Raw genomic sequence first — 11,725 nt, 5'->3', positions numbered from 1 at the left:
TAATTTGAAGTACAATGTAAATCTATGGACAATGTTAATCGTTAGTATTGGATGCCATCTAGTGACCAAAACTGGAAATGGACTTTTGCTATTTTCCTTTTCTATGGTGTTGGAAAGATAACAGGAAGTGACTGTATTGACTTTGGTCATTTGACCTCATCTACCCAGGAGTCTGTGTGACCTACCCATGAACACTTTGATATGCAGTGCATGCCGGGTAGGGTATAAAGGGGACTGCAGCGGCCATATTTGGTCTCTTGGAACCACGTTGTTTGCCTGAGTGGAACTGTGTGTAAGGTTCTCGGACGCACCGGTAGATAGTCACCGCGGAGTGCAAACCGGACTGTTTGCTGGGTGGCTGGACGAAGCCAAGAGCTGGTGATCAGACCGACGGGGATCGGAGACGCTTTTTGGAGCAGCGGAGAGCCGGGTCCAGTCGGTGGAGTGACACGGAGAATCTGGCCTAGTCAGCGGAAGCAAGCTGCAGTTGTAGGACTCAAGCCATCATTCAGAACTCTGATCCGATTGGTGAGCGGGCTGCGGCTCACTGTTTAAGCTATTACACGTACTTAGACTTACTAATAGGCCTTGCTGGGACCTGTTGTTCCACGGAAGCGTAATTGAGCAACTGGCACTTAATAGGCTTGAGGCCTGTTTCACTTTAGTACCTAAGTGTGATTACAAGTTTCTGGAGTTATACCTGGTGTGTTCTAAGTTAACTTTCTCTACTTACCCCTTTGGATTACAATTATTTGAGGAACTATTTAAGCTAGTGAAGAAAGAAGATAAAGGAAGAAATACATTAAGCGAGGCCTCACGTTAGAGTTTAAATAAGGGGAGCTCCCAGGTCTAGATAGTAACATACTTGCATGTTATTTATTGTATTTGACTGTTGACTTATGTTGTGCTGACCTTCTACATTGGAACGACAGTGCAAACTCTGTAACCACCTATTTGCTATATTTTCAGTAAAAGTATTCTTGTTTTAGAGTACAAGTGTGTGGTCTACTGTCTTTCCCCACCAGGTGGAGCCAGAGGATCCTGAGGGATTACACACAGGTACATTATACTGTTTACACTGTATTGTATTATTATTGCACCACAGCTGTGCCAAGGGGACAGAGTCATACAGAAAGGGGGTTTCTCAGTAGAGTGCAGGCCCAATTCAAATCAGCAGCTCCTTCGGAGGTCAGTGCTACACTAACATATGGTGACGCGGGTCAGTGAAATAGAACTATGAAGATATAATATGTATAAATTGAGAAAATAGAGACAAGCGAGCGAACTTGAATATTACCATCTACTCATGGGGGGATAGAATAACAAACCCCCGCCTGAGGCTCTAACACTATGAACACCCGCCTGAGGCTCTAACACTCTGAACCCCCGCCTGAGGCTCTAACACTCTGAACCCCCGCCTGAGGCTCTAACACTCTGAACCCCCGCCTGAGGCTCTAACACTCTGAACCCCCGCCTGAGGCTCTAACACTATGAACACCCGCCTGAGGCTCTAACACTCTGAACCCCCGCCTGAGGCTCTAACACTATAAACACAGGCATGTAAAGTGCCCCGACTAAATTGCAATGCTGCCAGGTCCTATCCCTGTCTTACCATAAGGTACGGCTGAAGCCAATTATTGTGGTCGTCGAAGCGACAGGGAGTGCAAATCACAAGATCTAATCAGTTTGTATCCAAATGTGTGTGTGATAATAATAAAGCTTAGGAATCATTGTGTCGAAATTAAAAATGAAATGACACAAATCAGAGGCGCATGTGTAGCAAGCCTTGCGAGATAAAATCCTGGTGAAATCTATAAACTTTTATACGCAACCATCATGAAAATGCCTAATAAAATAAAAATAAATGAAAATTCTTCATCAGAATGATGTACAAAAAAATTATAGTGGCAAAAGTGCAAAAATATTGATCCATAAACTCCATAGAAGTGAAAAAATAAATAAAAACTATAAGCACAAATATTACTGAGCGGTCCCAATATCCATATCTATTGTTCGATGGATAAACCTGCAATATGGTATAAATTGTAAAGACTTCCATGTAACCAAAATAAATGACTCCTAAATATAATGTAAAAACAAAAAAATGATAGAGGTATCCGCTTACAAAAACTGGATCCAAATGAGTGCCGACTATACCGTCCCGAACCTCATAGGAGCCAGAAAGGTTAAAGGAGAACTCTGCTGAACGCCAGTGAATGTAGCATATAAGTGAATATAAATGAAGACATAAATGGAACAGCTAAGGGCGTAAAATTCAAGTGAAGTGTTATGGTTTACACCAGGGGTGCCCCACCTTTTGAAGAGCGAGGGCCACTTAAGCGACTTTGTAACCGGTCGCGGGCCGCAATGAGCGGAGCAGGCGGATGACAGCGGTCCGTGCAGAGCGGACACAGCCCACTCTATTCTATGGGTCCTCCGATCCGCCCTGACGGAAGGGGATTGATCCCGTCTGCTTTCTTGTGCAAATCAGATTGGAGGTAGGCGGGTGTAAAAGGATACAAATCTGTTTACATCTGCCGTGTCATAGAGGTGAATGGAGGGTCCGATTGAAATGGACCGATTGTGTGGGGCCTTTCACACTATTGCAGAGCGGTGCACCTGTGTCTATCCTGTGGGTTAGCCACACTTTGCCATAGACTTCTATTATATCCTGCAGGTTTGGTGCACTTTCTGAGAGCTCACCAAACCCGCAGGTAATAACAGAAGTCTATGGCTCAGTGCAGGTAACCTGGAGGTGCGCTACACCTGAGGATCAGTATGAAAGCAGCCCAGTAACCACTGTGCAGATATGCCCATATACACTGCAATTTTAGTCATAAGCTGACCTTTAATAACAGTCTTCCATTCAGGTATCGCCTGCTGTTGCTGTCCCCGGCAGAGCACATTTGGCATCACTCCGCCTGTGGCAAGAGACGGCGCTGTACAGGAAGCCTCGGCTTATACAGCTCTTCTCCACAGCTGCTTGCTTTGCCGGCTTCATATACAACACAGATGATCTGGGCTTGCCATCCCACAGAAGGAGGTCGCGGGCCACATCAGAGGGCTCCGTGGGCCACATCAGAGGGCTCCGCGGGCCACATCAGAGGGCTCCGCGGGCCGAAAAAAAGGACAGGCGGCAGAGAGGAGTACAGGCATCAGAGCAGAGTACAGGGGACAGACAGGAGTACAGGCGGCAGAGCGAAGTACAGGCGGCAGAGTGAAGTACAGGCGGCAGAGCGGAGTACAGGCGGAAGAGTGAAGTACAGGGGGCAGAGCGAAGTACAGGCATCAGAGCAGAGTACAGGCGGAAGAGTGAAGTACAGGGGGCAGAGCGAAGTACAGGCGGAAGAGTGAAGTACAGGGGGCAGAGCGAAGTACAGGCATCAGAGCAGAGTACAGGCGGAAGAGTGAAGTACAGGGGGCAGAGCGAAGTACAGGCATCAGAGCAGAGTACAGGCGGCAGAGTGGAGTACAGGCAGCAGAGAGGAGTACAGGTGGCAGAGCGAAGTACAGGTGGCAGAGAGGAGTACAGGCGGCCGACAAAGTACAGGCGGCAGAGAGGAGTACAGGTGGCAGAGAGGAGTACAGACAGCAGAGCGAAGTACAGGCATTAGAGCAGAGTACAGGGAACAGACAGGAGTACAGGCGGCAGAGAGGAGTACAGGCGGCAGAGCAGAGTACAGGCGGCAGAGCAGAGTACAGGGGACAGACAGGAGTACAGGCGGCAGAGTGAAGTACAGGCGGCAGAGCGGAGTACAGGCGGCAGAGAGGAGTACAGGCGGCAGAGAGGAGTACAGACAGCAGAGCGAAGTACAGGCATCAGAGCAGAGTACAGGGAACAGACAGGAGTACAGGCGGCAGAGAGGAGTACAGGCGGCAGAGCAGAGTACAGGCGGCAGAGCAGAGTACAGGGGACAGACAGGAGTACAGGCGGCAGAGTGAAGTACAGGCGGCAGAGCGGAGTACAGGCGGCAGAGAGGAGTACAGGCGGCAGAGAGGAGTACAGGCGGCAGAGCGGAGTACAGGCGGCAGAGTGAAGTACAGGCGGCAGAGTGAAGTACAGGGGGCAGAGTGAAGTACAGGCGGCAGAGAGGAGTACAGGCAGCAGAGAGGTGTACAGGTGGCAGAGAGGAGTATCAGTGGCAGAGCGGAGTACAGGCGGCAGAGCAGAGTACAGGCGGCAGAGTGAAGTACAGGCGGCAGAGTGAAGTATAGGCAGCAGAGAGGAGTACAGGTGGCAGAGAGGAGTATCAGTGGCAGAGCGGAGTACAGGCGGCAGAGCAGAGTACAGGCGGCAGAGAGGAGTACAGGTGGCAGAGAGGAGTACAGGCGGCAGAGAGGAGTACCAGTGGCAGAGCAGAGTACAGGTGGCAGAGCAGAGTACAGGCGGCAGAGAGGAGTACCAGTGGCAGAGCGGAGTACAGGCGGCAGAGTGGAGTACCGGCAGCAGAGTGAAGTACAGGTGGCAGAGAGGAGTACAGGTGGCAGAGAGGAGTACAGGCGGCAGAGAGGAGTACCAGTGGCAGAGCGGAGTACAGGCGGCAGAGTGGAGTACCGGCAGCAGAGCGAAGTACAGGTGGCAGAGAGGAGTACAGGTGGCAGAGAGGAGTACCAGTGGCAGACCGGAGTACAGGCGGCAGAGAGGAGTACAGGTGGCAGAGAGGAGTAAGGCGGCAGAGAGGAGTACAGGCGGCAGAGCGGAGTACAGGCAGAAGAGAGGAGTACAGGTGTCAGAGAGGAGTATCAGTGGCAGAGCGAAGTACAGGCGGCAGAGCAGAGTTCAGGCGGCAGAGAGGAGTACAGGTGGCAGAGAGGAGTACCAGTGGCAGAGCGGAGTACAGGCGGCAGAGTGGAGTACCGGCAGCAGAGCGAAGTACAGGTGGCAGAGAGGAGTACAGGTGGCAGAGAGGAGTACAGGCGGCAGAGAGGAGTACAGGTGGCAGAGAGGAGTAAGGCGGCAGAGAGGAGTACAGGCGGCAGAGCGGAGTACAGGCAGAAGAGAGGAGTACAGGTGTCAGAGAGGAGTATCAGTGGCAGAGCGGAGTACAGGCGGCAGAGCAGAGTTCAGGCGGCAGAGAGGAGTACAGGTGGCAGAGAGGAGTACCAGTGGCAGAGCGGAGTACAGGCGGCAGAGTGGAGTACCGGCAGCAGAGCGAAGTACAGGTGGCAGAGAGGAGTACAGGTGGCAGAGAGGAGTACAGGCGGCAGAGAGGAGTACAGGTGGCAGAGAGGAGTAAGGCGGCAGAGCGGAGTACAGATATCAGAGAGGAGTACAGGTGGCAGAGAGGAGTACAGACAGCAGAGCGAAGTACAGGCATCAGAGCAGAGTACAGGGGACAGACAGGAGTACAGGTGGCAGAGAGGAGTACAGGCGGCAGAGCAGAGTACAGGCGGCAGAGCAGAGTACAGGCCGCAGAGTGAAGTACAGGCGGCAGAGAGGAGTACAGGTGGCAGAGAGGAGTATCAGTGGCAGAGCGGAGTACAGGCGGCAGAGCAGAGTACAGGCGGCAGAGAGGAGTACAGGCGGCAGAGAGGAGTACCAGTGGCAGAGCGGAGTACAGGCGGCAGAGTGGAGTACCGGCAGCAGAGCGAAGTACAGGCGGCAAAGAGGAGTACAGGTGGCAGAGAGGAGTACAAGCGGCAGAGAGGAGTACCAGTGGCAGAGCAGAGTACAGGTGGCAGAGCAGAGTACAGGCGGCAGAGAGGAGTACAGGCGGCAGAGAGGAGTACCAGTGGCAGAGCGGAGTACAGGCGGCAGAGTGGAGTACCGGCAGCAGAGTGAAGTACAGGTGGCAGAGAGGAGTACAGGTGGCAGAGAGGAGTACAGGCGGCAGAGAGGAGTACCAGTGGCAGAGCGGAGTACAGGCGGCAGAGCGGAGTACCGGCAGCAGAGCGAAGTACAGATGGCAGAGAGGAGTACAGGTGGCAGAGAGGAGTACAGGCGGCAGAGAGGAGTACCAGTGGCAGACCGGAGTACAGGCGGCAGAGCGGAGTACAGGCGGCAGAGAGGAGTACAGGTGGCAGAGAGGAGTAAGGCGGCAGAGAGGAGTACAGGCAGCAGAGCGGAGTACAGGCAGAAGAGAGGAGTACAGGTGTTAGAGAGGAGTATCAGTGGCAGAGCGGAGTACAGGCGGCAGAGCAGAGTACAGGCGGCAGAGAGGAGTACAGATGGCAGAGAGGAGTACAGGCGGCAGAGAGGAGTACCAGTGGCAGAGCGGAGTACAGGTGGCAGAGTAGAGTACCGGCAGCAGAGCGAAGTACAGGTGGCAGAGAGGAGTACAGGTGGCAGACAGGAGTACAGGCGGCAGAGCGGAGTACAGGCGGCAGAGAGGAGTACAGGCGGCAGAGAGGAGTACAGGCGGCAGAGAGGAGTACAGGCGGCAGAGCGGAGTACAGATATCAGAGAGAAGTACAGGTGGCAGAGAGGAGTACAGGTGGCAGAGAGGAGTACAGGCGGCAGAGAGGAGTACAGGTGGCAGAGAGGAGTACAGATATCAGAGAGGAGTACAGGTGGCAGAGAGGAGTACAGGTGGCAGAGAGGAGTAAGGCGGCAGAGAGGAGTACAGGCGGCAGAGAGGAGTACCAGTGGCAGAGCGGAGTACAGGCGGCAGAGTAGAGTACCGGCAGCAGAGCGAAGTACAGGTGGCAGAGAGGAGTACAGGTGGCAGACAGGAGTACAGGCGGCAGAGAGGAGTACAGGCGGCAGAGAGGAGTACAGGCGGCAGAGCGGAGTACAGATATCAGAGAGAAGTACAGGTGGCAGAGAGGAGTACAGGTGGCAGAGAGGAGTACAGGCGGCAGAGAGGAGTACAGGTGGCAGAGAGGAGTACAGATATCAGAGAGGAGTACAGGTGGCAGAGAGGAGTACAGGTGGCAGAGAGGAGTAAGGCGGCAGAGAGGAGTACAGGCGGCAGAGAGGAGTAAGGCGGCAGAGAGGAGTACAGGTGGCAGAGAGGAGTAAGGCGGCAGAGAGGAGTACAGGTGGCAGAGAGGAGTACAGGCGGCAGAGCGGAGTACAGATATCAGAGAGGAGTACAGGCGGCAGAGAGGAGTACAGGCGGCAGAGCGAAGTACAGACATCAGAGCGGAGTACAGATATCAGAGAGGAGTACAGGTGGCAGAGAGGAGTACAGGCGGCAGAGAGGAGTACAGGCGGCAGAGAGGAGTACAGGCGGCAGAGAGGAGTAAGGCGGCAGAGCGGAGTACAGATATCAGAGCAGAGTCCGGGCGGCAGGCGGCGGTCCGGCGTGTTCCGCACACAGCTGTCATATTATCGGTTTATTTAGTTACTTTATTTCCCAGCAGTAAATAAATTATTTAGAATGTAAAATTAGAGATTGCAGATCTTGGCGCTCCTCTCCCCGGATATCAATGATTCGATATAATAATCACTTTTCTGATCTCCGCAGACATTTCGATTTGCAGATAATCGCACTCCTTACTATTATTAGAGGAGGAACTTGCGGCGGATCAGGGTCCCTTCATTCAGTAACACGGAGAGGACTCCGCTTTCTATTCCCCCCCCCCCCCCCCCATTGTACAGAACATTATTTTTCATGGTGGCAACATCAACAGACTTCAGCACTTGGGGGAGGGGAATTAAAATATGATGTAACTACAACTCAGTGCCCCAAGAACAATTCATATTCTGCCCCATTTTCACCCTTTTTTTGTGTTGTATTGAACTGCATGACGTTATACATTTTTTGTAGCATGCTGCCATGTAGTGGTGGTTTTAGGACATTGCAACTTGTGATTTTAGTATCTTTCCCTCCTGTTTAGTGCTATTTGGTTCAGTCCTAGCTAGACCCTCCCTGTTTCTTCCATGTTTTCTCAGTCAGTTTTAGTTATTCACAGGGACAGGGCTTCAGGAAAGACATCGGGTTGATTTAATAAAACTGCAACTTCTAACATCAGCTTGTTCAGAAATAAAGCCTGGAAGCTGATTGCTTTCTCTCCAGAGCACCACATTTTGCACTCTCCAGTTTTTCGTAAATCAATCCCAATTTCTTTTTACACTTCAAAAGACTGTAAGAACATCCTCTGTACAGCAATTATTTGAGGTGAAATTGTGTTGGACTCAACGTCTTATTGAAGAGATAAGCTGCCTGTGGATGGCGCTAAGTCAGCAGGTGACCACACTGTCTGGTCAGACTGGGTCTAAGGAAGGTATGTCAATAAATAAAGTGACATTTGAAACAGAACAACAAAGCTGTGCCCATTAGGGGGAGCTAGAGAGACCTAGGGGTACAGAGAGAGTTCCAGAAAACATCTTGAGAATGTCATGTTCAGAATCTCATATTCCTCGGGTATTTCTTGTGGCTTCCATGAAAGATTGGGGTGAAGAGAAAACCTCCAATTATAATATTGGCAAATAGCAAATCCTTTCAAACGCAGCTTCTGTACAGTAGAAATATACAAAATGGGTGGAGCCTTTTGATACAGAGGTGGGGCTTAGCTAGCCTGGATAGGTGGGGCAGAAAGAGGAACTCTTATGCCGTGTACACACGACCGGACTTTTCGACATCAAAGGTCCGATGGAACGTTTCCGGCAGACCATTCGATCGTGTGTGGGGCTGCAGCGGACTTTTGATTTACAAAAATCCGTCAGACTTTAGAAATGGAACATGTTTCAAATTTTTCCGCCGGAACTCTGCCGGACCCAATTCCTACCGAGAAATCCGCTCGTGTGTGTGCTAGTCCGACGGACAAAAACCGACGCGAGGGCAGCTATTGGCTACTGGCTATGAACTTCCTTATTCTAGTCCAGTCGTACGTCATCACGTTCCAATCCGTCGGACTTTGGTGTGATTGTGTGTGGCCAAGTCCGCTCATTCGGAAAGTCCGTCAGAACTCCGCCGAAAGTCTGTCAGACCTACTCCCTTGAAAAGTCCGGTCGTGTGTACGCGGCATTAATGTAAGCGTCCAAAATGTCTTAAAAAATGATCTCTCAAAAAGGTAGTTGTCTCTCATTATTACCGTATTTCTCTTCTTCATATAACTTCTTGTAAAAAGTCCAGTTATGCTCTATAACAAGAAGACCATAAAGAATGAGAAGACCAAAAAGAACGAGAAGATCATAAAGAACGAGAAGATCATGAAGAACAAGAAGACCATAAAGAATGAGAAGACCAAAAAGAACGAGAAGATCATGAAGAACGAGAAGATCATGAAGAACGAGAAGATCATGAAGAACGAGAAGACCATAAAGAACAAGAAGAACATAAAGAATGAGAAGACCAAAAAGAACGAGAAGATCATGAAGAACGAGAAGATCATGAAGAACGAGAAGATCATGAAGAACGAGAAGATCATGAAGAACGAGAAGACCATAAAGAACAAGAAGAACATAAAGAATGAAAAGACCATAAAGAACAAGAAATCCATTGCATGTTCAGAACTCTTACCAATAGTTCCCATGTACACTTGTCACAGGTATTGGCGCCAAACAGCCTATTGAAGCTGGATTGTGACATGGACAGATTGCTGGGTGGTCTTCTGCTAGTCTCTCCCCAATTTATTTGTGACCTGACCTACTATGCTTGTCTTCCTGTGTATGACCTACAGGCTTGCCATTGTCTACATATTGTGTAGTACTGTTTATCTCTTCTTCATTTAACTTCTTGCAAGAAAAGTTCTAGAACTAGAAGACCATAAAGAATGAGAAGATCATAAAAAATGAGAAGGCTGTAAAGAATGGGAAACCGGTAAAGAACGAGAAGACCGTAAAGAAGGAGAAGACCGTAAAGAAGGAGAAGACCATAAAGAGCGAGAAGACTGCAAAGAACGAGAAGACAGTGTGAGGATCAAGGTATAAGAATAAAAATGGTTGACAGTATGTTTCACTAAATGCTTATCTCGTCTGTTTTCAGTTGTTTTAAAAAGACACATCATCCTTAAAGGCCGGATGGGTGCAAGTCACGTACACATAAAGAGGAAACCATGTCGTAAGGGTCAACTGCCGCATCAGCTCTAAAAGCAGAAGACACTTAGAAATTGCCTTTTATAGAAGTTGTTTTGTTTCAACATTTTTAACGCCTGTCTTTTTTTTACTTTCAATAGATTTTTATTGAAATAACAATGAAATATATAACAACAGCAGATCTGTGCTCAAAGTGATAGCTGACAACAATGAGTTTCACATAGATAGAGAGTAAAGCATAAGGTTTGCTAAATAAAGTCTAGAATAGTTGAGATGACTAAGGTAGGCATACAAACTGGTATACAAAGAGTATCACGAGAGATATCTGCAGGGATACATAGCAACACTTGGGATTAAGAACCCATAATACTAACAGCTAAACAATAGTGAAAGATCACTCGTGTCCGACACCCCAAATGGGATCACACTGTGTCGGACACCTGAAGGTTCAGACCCCAAAAAAAAAAAGAAAAAAAGAATACCATAAGCCTGCAAATAACCTATCAACTGGTCTAGGTAGGAAAAAAAAAAAAACCCTTTTGCCTAAGCGAGTGAAAATAACTCGTATCAGATAATTAAAGAGCTGTTAGAGCTAACGAAAGGCAATTGCCCTGCGAAAGTCATGTAACACATTTAGCATGGTAATGTTGCACTCTTATAGAGTATAGAAACCCAATGTTGAACCTAGATACGGTATCAAAGAGAGCACTAGATATAGAAAAAACAGTAAAGAGAAAGAAAAGATGAAGAAAAGAGAGGAAAAGGAAAAGTAGAGATAGTAGGGAACAGTTGAGATAGAAGAAACTATCGAAATGGACCGCTCTCACCTGGCTCACGAACGTTGCTCAGGAGAATGAAGACACTTGGTGGTGTATCTGATCCACGGATCCCATGTCGCTGAGTGTTTATCTACCTTGTCAAGGAAGATGCTCACTATCTTTTCTTGAATCATGATCCATGATATTTTCCTTTTTACCAATCCCAAGGAAACAGTGGGCTGCTTCCAGGCCCTGGCAATGGTAAGTTTGGTACCAATGAGAATAAATCTAATGAGATGTTGTGTTAATTTCGGAACCCCCTGTAGAGGGAAATTTAGAAGGGCTATTTGAGGCGTTTTGTGGATAGGCAAGGTTGTGATCTTCCGGATAATATGGAATACCTTATTCCATAGGTTTCTAATTTTGGGGCACTCCCACCAAATGTGTAACATCGAGCCAATGTGACCACATTCGCGGAAACAGAGGGGAGAAGCGTGTGGGTATATTTTGGCTAGTCTCAGAGGAACCATATACCACCTCATAAGAACCTTTAAGTTAGCTTCAATAAGAGTTGTATTGAGTAAGCCTTTAGCTGCCGCACGAGTTGCCATGTGCCAATCGCCTAAAGACCATTGCTGCTGGAGATCATTTTCCCATTCCCGCATAAAAAGCGTTTTAGATTCTGTTTGGGCAAGCGCGCGATAAATCACAGAAATCCCCCCTCTCTGCTCCATGGCCTGGCCACCCCAAAGTTCATATTCAGTAATTGAGAGAGGAGAGCCTGAGGACAATCCTAGAGATTTGAGGAAATGAGAGATTTGTTGGAATCTGAATTTTTCCGAGACTGGCATGTGCAGTTTCCTCAGACAATGACTTAGAGAAAAAGGACCTGAGGGGGAGACTAGGTGGCCAATCCTATAAATGCCCTTGTCGAGCCACCAACGAAATGCCTTAATGTCCTGGCCCGGAGGAAATAGAGGGTTCCTAAAAACGTGAGAGAGGGGCTTCCAGTTGGAGGTAATATGTGGATTTGCTTTCGTGGAGT

The 11,725-nt window shown here is 48.9% G+C and overlaps 1 protein-coding gene across 1 annotated transcript in view; it reads right to left on the bottom strand.

Annotated features, from left to right (window-relative positions):
- Nucleotides 1-9,611: 9,611 nt before the first annotated feature.
- Nucleotides 9,612-11,725, bottom strand: part of LOC143986473 (uncharacterized) — a 32,745-nt gene continuing 30,631 nt past the window's right edge. The window contains exon 4 of the mRNA XM_077484816.1: nucleotides 9,612-9,777. Within this exon, the coding sequence (XP_077340942.1) occupies nucleotides 9,612-9,777 (166 nt within the window). The remainder of the gene's footprint in view (nucleotides 9,778-11,725) is intronic.

The sequence above is a fragment of the Lithobates pipiens genome, unplaced genomic scaffold (genome assembly GCF_037356315.1).
Source record: "Lithobates pipiens isolate NorthernLeopardFrog02 unplaced genomic scaffold, aLitPip1_a1.2 Scaffold_162, whole genome shotgun sequence".
In the NCBI taxonomy this organism is placed as follows: Eukaryota; Metazoa; Chordata; class Amphibia; order Anura; family Ranidae; genus Lithobates; species Lithobates pipiens.
The sequence above is the reverse complement of the archived record's forward strand: the minus strand, read 5'-3'. Positions and strand labels throughout refer to the sequence as shown.